The sequence below is a fragment of the Dendrobates tinctorius genome, unplaced genomic scaffold (genome assembly GCF_039654945.1).
Source record: "Dendrobates tinctorius isolate UK_male_01 unplaced genomic scaffold, ASM3965494v1 ptg000079l, whole genome shotgun sequence".
NCBI lineage: Eukaryota > Metazoa > Chordata > Amphibia > Anura > Dendrobatidae > Dendrobates > Dendrobates tinctorius.
This window is the reverse complement of record NW_027361747.1, coordinates 22497486-22516800: the sequence shown is the minus strand read 5'-3', so window position 1 is coordinate 22516800 and position 19315 is coordinate 22497486. Positions and strand designations below refer to the sequence as shown.

General features: G+C 43.4%; 1 protein-coding gene across 4 annotated transcripts in view; it reads left to right on the top strand.

The window, feature by feature from the left end:
* SGCZ (sarcoglycan zeta) overlaps positions 1-14174 on the top strand; it is a 1731118-nt gene extending 1716944 nt beyond the window's left edge. For all 4 annotated transcript variants that reach the window (XM_073583597.1, XM_073583598.1, XM_073583596.1 and 1 more), the window contains 2 exons: positions 11464-11587; positions 13393-14174. In XM_073583597.1, the coding sequence (XP_073439698.1) occupies positions 11464-11587; positions 13393-13587 (319 nt within the window). In that variant the 3' untranslated portion in view covers positions 13588-14174. The remainder of the gene's footprint in view (positions 1-11463; positions 11588-13392) is intronic.
* The last annotated feature ends 5141 nt before the right edge of the window (positions 14175-19315 follow it).

Below are 19315 nucleotides of genomic sequence, written 5' to 3'. Positions count from 1 at the left end.
ACCTAATTATATGCTGCATAAATAAGCGGGCCAGGGTTTCAGCAGATGGCAACGCGGGGAGAGGTACAAAGTGAGCTTGTTTTGAAAACCTATCCACCACCACCCATATCACCGAGTTGCCCCTGGAAGGAGGAAGATTTGTGATAAAATCCATGGACAAATGTGTCCATGGTCTATCCGGAATTGGCAAAGGCACCAATTCCCCGGCCGTCCGGACCTGAGAACTTTTAGAACGAGCGCACACCCCACATGCAGTCACAAACTTTTTAATATCTGTTACCATAGAGGGCCACCAGAAATCCCTCGCAATTGCCCCCCGGGTAGCTGCAATCCCAGGATGAGCACTCAACACAGAATCATGAAATTCCTGCATAAGACCGAGACGGAAACGTTCCGGTACAAACAAATTACCCGTGGGTTTACCACCAGGAGCCCGAGCCTGGGCCTCCAAAATCTCTCTCTGTAACTCAGATGAGATTTCGGCCACCACTACTCCTGGCTGAAGAATGGAGGAGGGAGGTTCTGGAGGGGACACGGAATCAAAGCTTCAGGATAAGGCATCAGCCTTGATGTTTTTAGATCCCGGGCGGAATGTGATGGTAAACTGAAAACGAGAAAAAAAAACGCCCACCGAGCCTGTCTGAGGGTCAATCTCTTGGCAGACTCGATATAGGCCAAATTTTTGTGATCAGTGATGACTGTAATGGGATGAACAGACCCCTCCAGGAAATGCCTCCATTCTTCAAAAGCCAACTTTACCGCCAACAACTCTCTATTGCCGACATCGTAATTTCTCTCGGCAGAGGAAAATTTTTTAGAGAAGAAGGCGCAAGGCCTCAGGTTAGTAAGGGTAGGAGGGCCCTGAGACAAAACTGCCCCCACCCCCACTTCCGAGGCGTCAACCTCCACAACAAAAGGTCTTGACGGGTCGGGTTGTACCAATACAGGGGCTGAAGAAAAGCACTTTTTTAATGTCATGAAAGAGTTTTTTGCAGCTACAGACCAATTTTTTACATCAGCTCCCTTGAGAGTGAGGTCCGTTAGAGGCTTTACCACCTGCGAAAAGCCCTTAATAAATTTCCTATAAAAGTTGGCAAAGCCCAAAAATCGTTGCAACCCTTTCAAGTCATGAGGTTGCACCCACTCCGTAACAGCCTGGACTTTCTTAGTATCCATGCGGAACCCCTCCCCTGACACAATCAACCCCAGAAAGGATACTTCTTGCATGAAAAATGAGCATTTTTCCAGCTTGGCATACAAATGATTCTCCCTCAGTCTCATGAGAACCATCCGCAAATGGTGCAAGTGAGATTGACTGTCCACCGAGTACACCAGAATGTCATCCAAATAGATAACCACAAAACGACCGATTAAATCAGAGAAAATTACATTAATAAAATTCTGAAAAACAGCAGGAGCGTGGGTGAGACCAAAGGGCATAACCAAGTTTTCGAACAGCCCTTCAGTCGTCAGGAATGCGGTTTTCCATTCGTCCCCTTCACGGACTCTTATAAGGTTATATGCCCCACGTAAATCCAGTTTAGAGAACCACTTGGCCCCGGTGAGTTGGTTACATAGATCAGGAATTAGGGGGAGAGGGTATGTATTTTTCACAGTAATTTTGTTTAATTCCCAAAAGTCGAGGCACGGCCACAAACCACCATCTTTTTTCTTAACAAAAAAGAAGCCCGCTGCCACAGGTGAAACAGAAGGCCTAATATGCCCTTTGCGGAGACTCTCAGTAATGTACTCCTTCATGGCTAGACGTTCGGGCCCGGACAAATTGAACAGGCGAGCCTTGGGTAACTTGGCTCCAGGGACTAGATTAATGGCACAATCAAAGGGTCTATGTGGTGGTAGCGCCTCAGCCTCACTTTCAGAAAATACGTCTTCAAAATCTTTCAGGCACTCCGGAATACCTTCCAGATCGACAGACGACACTGACACAGATTTTACTGTGGGTGACAAGGGTTGTCAAGTTACAACATAGACCGCTAGCCATACAACCCCACTGAATGATCTCCCCTGTGACCCAGTCAATAGTAGGATTGTGACGTTGAAGCCAAGGCATACCCAGTATCAGTCCAGCCGGCAGATTATTTATGACAAAACATCTTAATTTTTCCACGTGAGTGGAACCCACTTTCAGAGAAAAGGTATCAGTCATGAAACAAATTCCCTCCTGGGTGATAGGAGAAGAATCAATTGCCACGATTTTAACAGGATCTTTTAACCTGACTGTCCCTATCTTATGAAAAGTCACAACTTTGGCATCGATCAGATTAATAGAAGAACCACAGTCAACAAAGGCGGTAGTCCCAACCGGACCGCCTGTAAGTTCCAGTTCCACCGGAAGCAGAATTTTAGTAAGCGAGTAAAAGGGTACCTGGGAGTCTGGGCAACCTCCTCGATTGTTACCCAGACTCAGTCGTTTTCCTGACGGCTTCACTGAAGAAGGGCAAGAAGGACAGTTCCTTCTCCAATGTCCAGCGGATCCACAGTAAAAGCACAATTGGTTGTTTCTTCGGTGTCTCCTCTCTTTTTCCTCCAATGACGTGGCACCAACCTCCATGGGCTCAGGACTAGATGCAGAGTCTCTCAGATTGGAGAATAAAGGGGTCTCCTGCAGCATGACCCCTCTTGCCCGCAGCCTACGGTCCATGCTGGATCATAGCATCCTCCAAAGAATCCGGTGGAGGATGAAGGGCTAGGGCATCTTTCAAACTTTCGGACAGGCCTCTACAGAACAAACCCCGGAGGGCAGTGTCATCCCAGGAGACCTCCGCTGCCCAGCGTCTGAACTCAGAGCAGAACCATTCAGCAGAGTTCCTTCCCTGTGTCACACTCATCACCATATCCTCTGCCAGACGCACTCTATCAGGCTCATCATAAATGTGCCCCAGAGCCTCAAAGAACAAATTCACAGACATGCGTTCAGGAGCAGAGGAAGAGAGAGAGAAAGCCCATGCCTGTGGAGCCCCCCGAAGTAGGGAAATGACGACCCCCACCCTCTGGAACTCATCCCCGGAAGAGCGGGGACTCAGAGAAAAAAAAAGCTTGCATCCTTCTCTGAAAGACCTGAACTCCTTTTTATCCCCTGAGAAAAGGTCTGGCAATTTGACCGGAGATTCTGGGAATGCCAATGACACATCTCTATCCCCAGCACAAGAATCCCCTGTAGCGGCAGCCCCCTGTACCGTATCCACCAACTGTTGCTGGGTCTGGGCCATCGTGCGCTGTTCCACATTAAGGTTTGTGGAACATTTGGGTCAGGTGCTTGACCTGACCAGCCAAAGCTTGTATGGGATCCATGAGGATAACACACTTTTTTTTTTTTTTTTCCTCAGAGGGGGAAAAAAAAAACTGAAATGGTCAGCTATAATGTCAGGAACACCGCACTGCACTTGCTCACTGAGCCAGTGCGGGTGTCCTGAGTACAAAGACAGTACTCAAAGATACCTGTGGAGCAGGGCAGCAGCGGTGACGATGCGTGCTTCAGAGTATCAGGACCTGAAGCACATGACTGCTGGGGGCGTGGCCTAAGCTCCACAGATCTAGGAGCTGCAGGGAAACTCCTAGAAAGGTAACTACGGGACAATGTTACCAAGGGGCATAGACAGAGACAGAAACCAGACGAAGCCAGGGTCAAAGCACCAGATAGCAATACAGTACCACGGGGTTTAGACAGAAAGGATAGTCAGGACGTAGCAATAGGTCAGAAAACCAGAACGGGCAATAGACGGTACAATAGGGACAAACTGTAACGGAGTAACGATAGCCAAGCCAGAAGGTCAGACCGGGAGAAGACAGTAGTACCAAAGCGAGAGACGGAGTACAGAGTGAGGGAACAGGCCGGGTCATACATGGGAAGCAAACAAGCAACGCAGAATACACGCACACCAGGGGTCAGACACACCAGAACAACAGTATAGCTGACAGAGAACCCTGGTAAAGAGTGAGTATAAATACCCCTCCCAGATCCAGAAAGAGGCCACGAACACTTAACCCTGTGAGTGCAGGGCAAGAACCCTGTTCAAACCATGACACATCAGGGGCTCTGCAAGCGCAACATGACGCCCACAGACCATTCCATCAAAGTCTGCATTCCAAAATGGCGCTCCTTCACTTCCAATCTCTGCCATGCGCCCAAACAGTGGTTCCCCTCAAATATGGGGTATTAGCGTACTCAGGACAAATTTCACAACAACTTTTGTGGTCCAATTTCTCCTGCTACCTTTATGAAAATAAAAATGTGGGGGTGAAAACATCATTCTTGTGGAAAAAAAAATATTTTTTTTCACGGCTCTACGTTATAAACGTCTGTGAAACACTTGTAGGTTCAAAATGCTCACCACACATCTAGATATGTTCCTTAAGGGTCTAGTTTCCAAAATGGTGTTATTTGTGGGGGCTTCCACTGTTTAGGCACATCAGGGGCTCTTCAAACGCGACATGGCATCCCATCTCAATTTTAGCCAATTCTGCATTGAAAATGTCAAACAGAGCTCCTTCCCTTCCAAGCCCTGCCACGCGCCCAAACAGTTGCTTACCCCCATACAGTTTATGGGGTATCAGAGTATTCAGGAGAAATTGCACAACAAATTTTGTGGTTTATTATCTCTTTTTATACTTGTGAAAATAACAAAAATTGGTTGTGTGATAAAATGTTGGTACAAAAAGTTAAATGTTTAACTTTTTACTCCCACGCTGCTTCAGTTCCTGTGAAGCATGTAAAGGGTTAATAAACTTCTTGAATGTGGTTTTGAGCACCTTGAGGGGTGCAGTGAGTATTTTCTGTCATATTGACCCCTCAAAGTGACTTAAAATGTGATGTGGTCCCTAAAAAAAATGGTTTTGTAAATTTTGTTGTAAAAATGAGAAATTGCTGGTCAACTTTAACCCTTATAAGTTCCTAACAAAAAAATGTTGTTTCCAAAGTTGTGCTCATGTGAAGTAGACATGTGGGAAATGTTATTTATTAAGTATTTTGTGTGACATATCTCTCTGATTTAAGGGCATAAAGTTAAAATTTGAAAATTGCAAAATTTTTAAAATTTTCGCCATATTTCCATTTTTTTCATAAATAAACGCAAGTCATATCAAAGAAATTTTATGACTAACATGCAGTACAATATATCAAGAAAAAACAATCTCATAATCAGTGTTATTAATTAAAGCGTTCCAGAGTTCTAACTTCATAAATTGCTAGTGGTCATAATTGTAAAAATTGGCCTGGTCATTAAACTGCAAATTGGCTCCATCACTAAGTGGTTAATCAGTAGCTACTGTTTGTAATATAAAATATATCATTGTTTTAGCCTTGAGTAACTTGGCCAATGATCCAGGTCATGTTTGCAAAATATTTGTTTTTAAATTAAATTGTGCCAACAAGAAAGGTCTAAAAGAAAACTGTATTTTTTCTTCTACTGCACTTATTCAAGTCTTATCAGCACTTCGGAACTATTAGTTCATTTAGATCTTGATTTTGGTTAGGTTGCATCGATATGGGCACACAGTAATTCAAATGTTTCATAGAAGTTTGATTTCTAAATTGAAATGACCATGCTTTTTTCATGCAAAACGATTCTACATAGACTTTCAGATACTTTGCAGAAAACTGACACAAAGATTTGTGCTTCTGCTGTTGCTGTTGATGTTGCATTTAGCTTGTAGAGCATACAGATACCATACAGATACCACTTCCCAGCTGAGAACAGAACTAACGATGTAGAACTAATACAGTGCCTTGCGAAAGTATTCGGCCCCCTGGAACTTTTCAACCTTTTCCCATGTATTGTGCTTCAAACATAAAGATACCAAATGTAAAATTTTGGTGAAGAATCAACAACAAGTGGGACACAATTTTGAAGTTGAATGAAATTTATTGGTTATTTTAAATTTTTGTGAAAATTCAAAAACTGAAAAGTGGGGCGTGCAATATTATTTGGCCCCTTTAACTTAATACTTTGTTGCGCCACCTTTTGCTGCGATTACAGCTGCAAGTCACTTGGGGTATGTCTCTATCAATTTGGTACATCAAGAGAATGAAATTCTTGCCCATTCTTCCTTGGCAAATGGCTCGAGCTCAGTGAGGTTTGATGGAGATCGTTTGTGAGCAGCAGTTTTCAGCTCTTTCCACAGATTCTCGATTGGATTCAGGTCTGGACTTTGACTTGGCCATTCTAACACCTGGATATGTTTATTTGTGAACCATGCCATTGTAGATTTAGATTTATGTTTGGGATCATTGGCTTGTTGAAAGACAAATCTCCGTCCCAGTATCAGGTCTTTTGCAGACTCCAACAGGTTTTTTTCAAGAATGGTCCTGTATTTGGCTCCATCCATCTTCCCAACAATTTTAATCATCTTCCCTGTCCCTGCTGAAGAAAAGAAGGCCCAAACCATGATGCTGCCACCACCATGATTGACAGTGGGGATGGTGTGTTCAGGGTGATCAGCTGTGTTGCCTTTACGCCAAACTTGTTGCCACAAAGTTCGATTTTGGTTTCATCTGACCAGAGCACCTTCTTCCACGTTTGGTGTGTCTCCTAGGTGGCTTTTTGCAAGCTTTAAATGACACTTTTTATGGATATCTTTGAGAAATGGCTTTCTTCTTGCCACTCTTCCGTAAAGGCCAGATTTGTGCAGTGTATGACTGATTGTTGTCCTATGGACAGACTGTCCCACCTCAGCTGTAGATCTCTGCATTTCATCCAGAATGATCATGGGCCTCTTGGTTGCATCTCTGATCAGTCTTCTCCTTGTTTGAGATGAAAGTTTAGAGGGACGGCCGGGTCTTGGTAGATTTGCAGTGGTATGATACTCCTTCCATTTCAACATGATCACTTGCACAGTGCTCCTTGGAATGTTTAAAGTTTTTGAAATCATTTTGCATCCAAATCAGGTTTTAAACTTTTCCACAACAGTATCACGGACCTGCCTGTTGTGTTCCTTGGTCTTCATGCTGCTCTCTGTGCTTCAAACAGAATCCGGAGACTATCACAGAGCATGTGCATTTATACGGAGACTTGATTACATACAGGTGGATTATATTTATCATCATTAGTAATTTAGGACTACATTGGATCATTCAGGGATCCTCAATGAACTTCTGCAGTGAGTTTGCTGCACTAAAAGTAAAGGGGCCGAATCATATTGCACTCCCCACTTTTCAGTTTTTGAATTTCCAAAAAAATTTAAAATAACCAATAAATTTCATTCAACTTCACAATTGTGTCCCACTTGTTGATTCTTCACCAAAAATTTACATTTGGTATCTATGTTTGAAGCATGATATGTGGGAAAAGGTTGAAAAGTTCCAGGAGGCTGAATACTTTTGCAAGGCACTGTATCTTGACAATGCTGAGGAACTGAAACACAAGGTATATAAGAAAGTTGCAAAATGTTCATCAATATAAGAATTAACAAACACTTTGAAAACTACAATTGCCCCCCTTTTTTGAGAGCACTTGCACATGAAAATTGTAACAAAAATGTTCACTGTTCCAAAAGGCAAAATGTCACCAGACCCATAGGGACTCTAGCTCAAACTTAAAATTACCTTTTGCATAAAGAAGACTGTGACTGCAGGCTAACTGTCCTTGGGTACAGCATAGACCTTCTACTGATATGTAAAAATACTAGTGATAAGTGAGTCAAGCAAAATTCTAATTTGCCTTTTGGTGCAAATTTTTCCAATTAATTTGATTTGCAGCAAAGCTATCCTTTATGAATTGAATCTCCCTTCGGTGTCTTAACAGGCCCCAGAGCATAATAAACATAACTTGTAAAGAATAAAAGAAAACTTATTCTCACCTTACCACTCACCTCACCAGTTTTACCACTCCTCACTGTCCTCTATTTGGTATTTATTGGGATTCAGCAAGTGGTGACTGTGTTAAGAAGCTGCAAGGAGGACTGAATGGGTGATGGTAAAGAGCAGCTGGGCCATAGTGATGAGTGGTAAGATAAGTATAAGCTTTCTTTTATTTTGTAACCTTTTGATAGCCATTTAAAGATCAGCAAAATGGCACCCAGCGGCCAACATTTTGCTGAGTTCGTGTGGAAGCGAGTAACAAAAAATCTGAATTCTGACAAATTGCAATTTTTCTAATGTTTAAGTATAATTCAATTGCACTTGAATATATTTGTTTGCCTCTAATAAACATCCTGGCTAATGTAAAGTATTTATATCTAACCCCTTAGCGACAGAGTCAGTTTGCAGCTTAATGACCAGGCCAATTTTTACAATTCTGACCACTGTCCCTTTATGAGGTTATAACTCTGGAATGCTTTAATGGATCCCGCTGATTCTGAGATTCTTTTTTCGTGACATATTGTACTTCATGTTAGTGGTAAAATTTATTTGATAAGTCTTGTGTTTATTTATGAAAAAAATGTAAATATGTCAAAAATTTTGAAAATTTTGCAATTTTAAAACTTTAAATTTTTATGCCCCTAAATCAGAGAGATGTGTCACAAAAATTTCTTAATAAATAACATTTCCCACATGTCTACTTTACATCACCACAATTTTGGAAGCAAAATTTTTTTTGTTAGGAAGTTATAAGGGTTAAAAGTTGACCAGCGATTTCTCATTTTTACAACAAAATTTACAAAACCATTTTTTTTTAGGGACCACATCATATTTAAAGTCATTTTGAGGGGTGTACAATGCAGAAAATACCCAAAAGTGGCACCATTCTAAAAACTAGACCCCCCCAAGGTGCTCAAAACCACATTCAAGAAGTTTATTAACCCTTTAAGTGCTTCACAGGAACTAAAGCAATGTGGAAGGAAAAAATTAACATTTAACTTTTTTTTGCAAAAAATTTACTTCAGAACCAATTTTTTTTATTTTCACAAGTGTTAAAAGAGAAAATCAACCATAAAATTTGTTGTACAATTTCTCCTGAATACGCCGATACCCCATATGGGGGGGTAAACCACTTTTTCAGCACACGGCAGAGCTCACAAGGGATGGAGCACCGTTTGACTTTTTCAACGCAGAATTGGCTGGAATTGAGATTGGATGCCATGTTGCATTCGGAGAGCCCTTAATGTGCCTAAACAGTGGAAACCTCCAACAAGTGACCCCATTTTGGAAACTAGACCCCCAAGGAACTTATCTAGATGTGTGGTGAGCACTTTGAACTTTCAAGTGCTTCACAGAAGTTTATAACTTAGAGCTGTGAAAATAAAAAATCAATTTTTTTCCACAAAAATGATCTTTTCACCCCCAAATTTTTATTTTTACAAGGGTAACAGGAGAAATCATACCCCCACAGTTGTTGCACGATTTGTCTTGAGTACGCCGATACCCTATATGTGGGGCGGAACCAATGTTTGGGCGCATGGGAGAGCTTGGAAGGGAAGGAGTGCCATTTTGGAATGCAGACTTTGATGGAATGGTCTGCGGGTGTCATGTTACGTTTGCAGAGCCCCTGATGGGCCTAAACAGTGGAAACCCCCACAAGTGACCCCATTTTGGAAATTAGACCCCCTAAGGAACTTATCTAGATGTGTGGTGAGCACTTTGAACCTTCAAGCACTTCACAGAAGTTTATAAACGCAGAGCCATGAAAATAAAAAGCCTTTTTTATTTACACAAAAGTGATTTTTTAGACCCAATTTTTAGACCCCCAAAGTTGGTAAATAGTGGAAACCCCTCAATTCTTGCTCCAACCCTAACCCCAACACACCCCTAACCCTAATCCCAACCCTAACCTTAATCCCAACCCTAATCCTAATTCTAACCCTAGTCCTAGTTCGCCCTAATCCTAATTCTAACCCTAGCCCTAACCCAAGCCCTAGCCCTAACCCTAACCCTATCCCAACCCTAACCCTAACCCTAACCATAGCCCAACCCTAACCCTAACCCAACCCTAACCCTAGCCCAACCCTAACCTAACCCTAACCCTAGCCCAACCCTAACTTTAGCCCTAGCCCTAACCCTAACCCTAATGGAAAACTGAAAAAAAAATATTTTCTTTATTTTGTTATGTTGGCCTAACTAAGGGGGTGATAAACGGGGGGTTATGTACTATTTTGTTTATTTTGGTCACGATGATAGTTTATCATCGTGATCGAAATGAATGAATGAATCTGCCAGCCGGAGTCGGCAGATACCCGGCGGGCGCACTGCGCATGCGCCCGCCATTTTCCCCGGATCCAAGATGGCAGCGCCCACCGGAGGATGTCGGCGGGACACAGGATCACTGGGAGGGGACAGAGGACCACGGAGAGGTTCTGGGGGGGGATCGGGGACCCTCTTTCTCTCTCCTCTGATGTGCGATCACATCAGAGGAAAGAGAAATTAAATTTAAAATCGCGGCTTTTTTTGCGGTCGCCATTATTGGGTTAATAACGGCGATCGCAAAAGCGGGGTCGGTAAAAACTGACCGATTCATGTTCTCTGGGGTCTCGGCTACCCCCGGCAGCCGAGACCCCGGAGAAAATCCGACACTGGGGGGCGCTATTCACTTTCTCCACTGCGCCGTGAATTAACGGCGCTGTGGTTTAAGTACCTTTAATTACCGCCGTTAAAAGGGGTATCGGCGGTCGTTAGGGGTTAAGCCATTGTGGATTCCCGTTATATGCAAATGACAAAAACATTCTATTCTGCTGCTAATTCAGACAAAGATATAAGTATCACCTTCCTGCAACTCGATGCAAGCAGGTGAGTTGCGTAATATAAGCCACTCTTCGATTCTTAGCTTTATGAGGTCCTTAGTGTCACACAATATAAACTCGGATGGTGAGGTACAAAATAGATGAAAGGTTGTTGGCTGATCAACAGGATTACATTTTTCTTGTCTTTTAATTTGCAAAATGTACTGTCTACTAGTATGAATGCTGCATTTATCAAGTAGCCTACAGGTGTTTGGTTTCAAAGCTTCACTCTGATGTATCACTTTCAAATGTTTTCTAACGTTTTTTAGTATAGAGATGTGAGGAATGCATTTTTTCTGACATCAAGGAAGCAAGAAACAACATGTAATGGAGGGACCACAAGTGTGTAGAAACCCTCATAAGTATAGATGAACGGATCACTTCACATAACCCCAGTCAACGGTCTAGGGAAGTGATCTGTGGCTTGGATGGGAGTTGCACAAATTTTCTGAGCTTCTGAGTTCCCTGGTGAGGTGTTTGATTCGCCGACCTGACATGACAGCACAAAAGCGATGTCTCACCAGCTCAGCTAATCAAAAGCTGAGCCTAAAATCCAGGATGGTAAAGAAAATTTATGCATCTCTTATTAAAGCCAGTTAGCATTGACCTGGACAATGGACCATGGTTACGAGAAGAAATCTGCTCATCTCTACTCATAAGATATATTCTCCATATTCTAAGAATCATTAGTAATAATAATAATATATAATTACATTTAAATAGAAAATATTTGGAAATTGAGTTAAGTCATTTGCTTACATGTTTTTTTATTTCTTTATTATTAATTTCCAGACTTGAATCTCCAACAAGATCGTTAACAATGGAAGCACCAAAAGGAGTACAAATCAGTGCTGTAGCAGGGGAATTTAGAGCCAGTTGTAGAAAAGAGCTTCATTTACAGTCCACAGATGGTGAGGTCAGTACTAATGCTCACAATATTTTTTCTACATGTTTAACCAAAGCCTAAAATTAGAATACAATTACATACTATAGAGACCAATGGCAGCATGCTTTACACAACTTCATCTGATGCTTGACATTGTGCATGCTGCTGCCATTGGCCATGAAGCATATTTTTTTTCAGTGGAATTAAATTCTCCAATCTTCAAAAAATGTGTATTCTCCGGAATGGATGGATTTTTTGCAATTTGCTCCTCTTGAATTAATCAATACAGTGGTCAGATGCAGCCACCAATTTTCTAAACCATAGAGGGCCAGAAAAAGGTTAAAAAAAATAATACAACTCATCTATCCTGTCACCCCTGCAGCTTGCCAATCGGTCATCCATGCCTCTTCTCTTTGCCTTCAGCCTCCACAATCTAAAGTGTACTACAAGTATTTGGCCTTTGCATTCCCAGAGTCACTGACTAGGCAATGCACCTTGTAAAGTTGTGACATCATGATGTCCACCACAGTCTTGTCAGAAGCCTAGTCAGTGCCGGAAGCGCTTTGAGTTGGCGTTAGCATAGTGCAAAACAGGTCAAAGAGAATATGTGCGATTGTAAAGCATGAAGAGACATGGATGATTGGATGGTGGCAGGCGAGCAGGTGACAGATAAGCAGTGAGCTTTGCAATAGTTTTATTTTTTACATCCTACATTTATTATGCTTTGTGGTCTGGAGATTTACACAGCACAATACAGAAGATTTAATTTACATCGAATAACTTTGACACAAATCAAATTTTCCTGAAAAAGTTTTGTCAGATTTGAAAATCTCTCCTATGCATCTCACCACTCAGTGAAATAACTCCATTAATCTGTATGCTCTGCTACTCTGTAATTTTACATGTTTAATGTAGACCCTAAACACTTTCACTTTTTAATAATATAAATCAGAAATAATTGCAGGATATTTAGGAGAAAATAAATTTCATGAACTGACTTCTTGCAAAAGGGGGTAACATTTTCCAGTGCCAAATTAAATTCACCGTGGTGCACTTTAGAATGAGCCATTCTTAACTAAGTGTTCATAAAAGCAGACTGCTTGGCTAGGGGATAGATTATTTTCATACATGTGTTAATGGGACTAAATAAAAAAAATAGGATTAAAAGGAATCTGTCGCCTGTTTTTTGGACTTTCAGCTGCCTATTCTGTAATGCTGTAGATAAGCCCCCGATGTATCCTGAAAGAGAAGAAAAATGAGTTATATTATACTCACCCAGGGGCGGTCTGGGTCCGGTTTTGGTCCGATGGGTGTTGCTGTCCGGTGCCCCCCATCTTCTAGCAGTGACGGCCTCTTCTTTGCTTCCCGTCGTGGCTCCGGCGCAGGTGTACTTTATCTGCCCTGTTGACCTCTCTGACCTGGTCCATCATCTGCGCACTGCAGTACTCTGCTCTGCCCTCAACAGGGCAAAGCAGTGCACCTGCACCGGAGCAGCGACGGGAAGCAAAGAAGAGGACGTCATTGCTACAAGCTGGGAGGCGCCCGACCACGACACCCATCGGACCAAAACCGGACCCGGACCGCTTCTGGGTGAGTATAATATAACTCGTTTTTCTTCTCTTTCAGGAGACATCAGGGGCTTATCTACAGCATTACAGAATGCTGTAGATAAGCCCCTAATGGCGGTGTCGGCAGCTGATAGTCCAAAAAATAGGCGACAGATTCATTTTAAGAAGTGTATCCTGATACTTTTGTCCATATGTATTATTAATGACTAAGGATGCAATTGCATCTATAATGCAACTATAATGTTTTTTCATTCTTTCTTTTTACAGATATTTTTAGATGCAGACAGCATCAGACTAGCAAATTTACCACAAGGTTCTTTTACACCTTCATCTACCGGTTCGGTAGGCCCTCGACAGACTGTCTATGAGCTGTGTGTTTGTCCTAATGGCAAACTGTACCTTTCGCCAGCAGGAGCTAGTTCCACATGTCAATCCAGTAGCAACATTTGTTTGTGGAGCTGAATGAACTATGTGTTTTCTCACACCAGAATAGCCTTTCGCTACTTCACATTTGCTTCACGGTTCTGCCCAGATATCATTGTGGAATATTGAACAGTTTGATGGACCGCAGAGCATCTTCCAGGGTATGAGGGAATACAATACTGCCTTGAAGTTCTTATGTGACTTTTAAAATAATCCTGCATAGAGGTGTATCCTGCATAAAGGTCAACCAGATCTGGAGGTTCATAGTCTACTATTGCGTAAAGAAGAAATACATGGGTGCCTTTGCTAAATAAAGTGAAGCACATGATTCTGTACTGCAGGAATAAGGAGAAACAATTAACTGTGCACCTCATATGCAAGTTACAGTAATTTGCTGGACATTTACTTGGAAAAACAATACAATCCCATGTAAAAAGAAAACTGTACTGTTTTAAAGCACAATTTTCCATTCAATATTTTTGGATGTATACTTTTATCCCATAAAAGAAACAAATATTAAAGTATTATGTGATATTGCCTTTACTAAACAATTAAATTGAAAATATTGTTTTTAAAAGAAAAAATTTCCGGACTTTCCTTCTTAAAATAAAAATATTCTCTCTCTCCCTTTTCTCTCTCTCTCACTTTATTTACTAGTTTTAAAGGGAGTCATTTAGCCCAAATAGACAGTATAAACCGTAAAAACAAAGCCTTATTCAGGAGGATATAGCCCCTGGAAAAATTTTGCCTTAAGGGGTCAATCCATTATGGTGTGTATGCCAGTATTCTGTTGCTAAACATCTTACTGAATCACAATATTTTTTTAACAACTCGGAAGCTGTGCAAAAATATTTTGAGTTTTGTTTACAGGCCAGTACAGGCCAATATGGGTTGAACATGGGGAGTATGGGAGGGAAAAAGTGTGCCAATGTAAGGGGAAGGAACTCACTAGGCATGTCTCTTCCGTGAAGGGTCTGGAACCTTCGGGGCTGTCACCTATATTGCGGGGTAGAAAGCTTGAGACTCCAGACCGTACTCTGTGTTTGAGAAAAGGGGGCATGGCTAAATGGACAGAGCTGCAGCACACAAGTGACCAAACAGTTTGGGCGGGAACTTCAGGCACGTGGGACGCTTGTGAGTTAAAATCAGCAGAGAGGCGTCTGGGCTGAGCAGAGCAGAGCCTGGGATGGCAGAGTGCTTTGACTGGAGACTGTTGACTGAGTACCACTCAGACACCACTGTCCCAGATGATATCATTGCCCTCGCTGAGACCACTGACACAGCAGACAATGCTGCCACAGCTGCCCCCGCCGACAAAACTGACCGTGAGAGACAAGGTCTGTGAATGGGACTTATGCATGTGTTGACTTGGCTCAGTGAACCGGGCTGCCCATTGTAAACTGTGTTTGGGCAGTGCTGAAAATCTCCATAGTGTTGGGACACTCACTGCTGAGGATAAGGACGTTTCCCACTTCATCACCTCATCTGCTGGACACAAGACCCGCATCAGGATCCCGAGTATTTGCCACCATCATCAGGCACCGCCAATGTCAAAAGATACTACATTATTTATCTCAGGATTGTGACAGACCCCCACTGCGATGCAATCTACGCAGCACCAGTCACAGACAGAAGTTTAACCATGACTGTCGCCTGAGTGATAAGTTATATTTTATTGTATTGTCGGCTTTACTTGTCTCTGTTCCTTAAGTTATCCCCATTAGCCTTTTCCTGTATTAGGGAATTTTATCCCTCCATTTTTCTCCATGTGTGGAGTTTCTACTGTATAATAAACCCCTTTCACCCTTGGTCTGTGTACAGTCTGTTACTGCATCTTATGTGCCTGCAATCTCCTCATACCTACACCCATCAAATTCATAAAAATGTAAGCTTACTTAATTCCAAAAATGGTTTACACTCCTGACTTAGGAGCATTTCTGCTGGAGTCACACTACTTGTGGCATAAACTAGCCACATCTTCCTCCAGCAGTCCCATTTATTAAGGCAGACATGCACAATGTGAGGTAATAATGTACAACTTGCTGCCTCCATTCTGGAGGAACTAAAGTTTATGCAAGTAATCTAAATATGGTGCTCAGTGCAAAATTAGTATGGCTAAAGAGTTCAGTGCACTGTTCCACCTACTGGTTTTGCAAGCCCCTGCCTTAGTGATAGATAGTTCTGATTTGCTTAGAGCTAGTGCTGTTTGCAAAGAAAGCTAACATGCTCAACCACCAGTGAAGGAGGTGAGATATGCAAAACTAGTGGGCAGAACAATACACTGAGCCTCTTGACCACAACGGTGCACCGTATACATTAAAAAGCCTATTTCACCAAAGTTCAATTTCTGCCGAATGAATACAGCGATTAGAACATTTGAAAAGTTGTGATTAGAGTTGAGCGACTTTTGTTTTTTTATGGTCGAGTTTCGTTTCGTAAAACCCGACTTTTCCAAAAGTCGGGTCGAACAAGATTGGCCGATTATAGGGAAAAGTCGGGGTCGTCCCGAAACACGAAACCCAATGTAAGTCAATGGGGAATAAAAGTCGGCAGTGAGAGGAGGACAGGAAACACACCTACAGTGCTCATTTGAATGCCAAAAGCATCAATTCTTCTTACTTAAGCTGGTCAACCTTAATTAACTTCATAATACAAGTTACGCACTGAAAAATGGGGGTTATTTGGCTAAAGTTGTGGGGGGGTAGGGCTGGCTCCAGGTTTTCATGTGCCCTGGGCGAAAGAGCGCCCCTTTAACACATAATACCACAACTCATCATGCTTCAATACGGCAGAGAAATAGCGGTATAGTACAATGAAAAATATTTCACTTTTTACATCTCATGACGAGGCCCATCTATTTCTCCATACAGAATCATTGGTCCCATATAATGTTTGAAACAGTATATGATGAGCTCTACATAATGCTACAGTATATGTTGGTCCCCATGGATGAAGCTCCACTGTCTTATGGGCCCAAATAATGCTCCAAACATAATGAGCCCCATTTCTAATGCTCTAGTGTATAATGGGCCCTGTAAATGTTGCTCCTGTGTCTGATGTCCACCTTTGGAATGTTCCAGTGTATGGTGGGCCCCATCTATCATTCTCCAGAGTATAGTGCTCCCCAAAAATTGCTGTCCCAACATTGAAAACAATCAAATAAGTCTCTTCGCTAGGGAATCCCTGTACTAGTCTGGACTCCTCGTCATCCCCATATTCCATCTCACTGCACAGTATTTCAACCTTGCAAGTGCTGTGATCCTGAGCAAGCAGGGGGGGCCCACTCATTGGCGACGGCACTGGCACAGGGCCCCTGATAGTACGGTGGTGTGTCTGATGGCGGGTGGGCCGAACCTGCACTTTCATCTGCAGCTTCCTCTTTGTCACCGTGTAAGATGGAACTGTATATGGGAAGGGTAACCTGAGTTACATCAGGGTCAGATTCAGGCCGTGTAGCGTGCGAGGGGAATGTAGTGGTCTGGGTCAATGTACCAGCAGATTCATCGAGCAGTGGCTGGGCATCAGTGCACTTGTGTCGCCCCCAGGAGTACGGTCGCCACAGTGGCATTACCTTCCTCCGAGGGAGTGTGATGTCATGCTTGGGAGCAACGAAGGATCTCTCTAGCAGGTTAACTGATTGGGCGGCGTTATTCCCACGAGTCATGACCCTCCAAACAGCGTTCATGAAGGCAAAGTGTTTGTTTTACATGGGCAGTATGGTTGCAAAGATGAACCTTAAAGGAATTTCCAGAAGGGCACCACCAGGAGTGGAGCCTTCGGCGTAATTTGACTCAACACGGGCAACCTCAACCATGCCAGCTACAGAACAGATGCACACATTGCAAGCTTCATTCCGTTAATGAACGAGACTCCGTCATGCCCCGCGGTCCGAGTCCGGCTTACTAGAGGGACACATGAGGCTCTGGCACATGAGATTGGCCAATAACTGGTGTGTCATGCCCTTACATGTCCGTGGCTGCATGTGCGCTACACTGAAAAGGCCAGCGTTTGTCGCTTACAGGTGCAGATAACCCGATGAACAACGTTAGTGATGGGGATCATTGATTACAATTATTACTCGCGAACGATGATTTCCCAGTAAGTGCAGGTCAACCACAGTTCCGGAATTAGGCCTAACCGTCATTCCTGAAAAAAATGAAAAACTTACGTGTGCAAACCACAGGTGCTGTAGCTTGCTTAACAGCTCGCCAGCCGTTCTCACGCCCAGTATGGGTTACACGTGATTGCACAAAGGTGAGAAAGGGTACCGTATCCCCGGATAACATGTATGGATAGCGTACACATTCAAAAGATATGTCTATACATCAGGAGGCAGGCTCAGACGGTGTAAGGCCCAGTATGGCTTGCAAGTGATTGCGCAAAGGTGAGAAAGGGTACCGAATCCCCGGATAACATGTATGGATAGCGTACACATTCAAAAGATATGTCTATACATCAGGAGGAAGGCTCAGACGGTGTTAGGCCCAGTATGGCTTGCACGTGATTGCACAAAGGTGAGAAAGGGTACCGTATCCCCGGATAACATGTATGTATAGCGTACACATTCAAAAGATATGTCTATACATCAGGAGGCAGGCTCAGACGGTGTTAGGCCCAGTATGGCTTGCACGTGATTGCACAAAGGTGAGAAAGGGTACCGTATCCCCGGATAACATGTATGGATAGCGTACACATTCAAAAGATATGTCTATACATCAGGAGGCAGGCTCAGATGGTGTTAGGCCCAGTATGGCTTGCACGTGATTGCACAAAGGTGAGAAAGGGTACCGTATCCCCGGATAACATGTATGGATAGCGTACACATTCAAAATATATGTCAATACACCAGGAGGCAGGCTCAGATGGTGTCAGGCACAGTATGGATTTGACGGCCCAGACTACACAGCGGAGGAGCAGGGAGAGGTAAAGATTGCAAATGCTGGGGCCCTGCCCAAGCAAGGGGGGCCACTCGTGGGTGTCGGTACTGGCACTGGGCCCCTCATAGTACGGCGGTGTGTCTGACGGCGGGTGTGCACCACCACCGTCAGAGACACTTGATTGCACTATGAGGGACCCTGTGCCAGTGCCCGCGCCCAAGAGTCGGCCTACCCACCTGTCCAGGGCAACGGCACTCGCACGGTGTCGTGCGCTAGGTGGAGACCCCGGCCATGGGGGGGCAGCACAGTTAGGGAGTTTTAGAAAGTGGCATATGCTGATGTTGGACATTCAGCTGATGCAAAAGGCGAAATAGGTCAAGTCCCAGGAAGAGGTGGACCAAAGCAAGCCATTTTTCTGTCACGCTATGTGTCATCAGGGGAAGATGGGACAAAATCCTTGGAAACCCATGCATGGTTCATTTTAATGAAGGTTAGATCATCCACATTTTGGGTTGACAGACGGGTCCTTTTTTCTGTCAGGATTGATCCAGCTGCACTGAAGACTCTTTCCGATAGCACACTTGCAGCTGGGCAAGCGAGCTACTGTAAGGCATATTGTGCCAATTCAGGCCAGGTGTCCAGTTTAGCAGCCCAATAGTCAAAGGGGAATGACCTGTGTGGGAGAACATCGATATGGGAGGAAAAGTATTTTGTAACCATAGTTGACAACTGCTGTCTCCTGTCACTTTCCATCGATGCTGTATTACCAGTTGTGTGAGCGGTACTTGAAAAATCAGTCCAGAACATGGTCATGAAACCCCTGTCTCCAACGCCACTTCTGCTGTATGCACCATGAACACCTCTGCCAAGCTGCCCTCGGCCCGTACGGC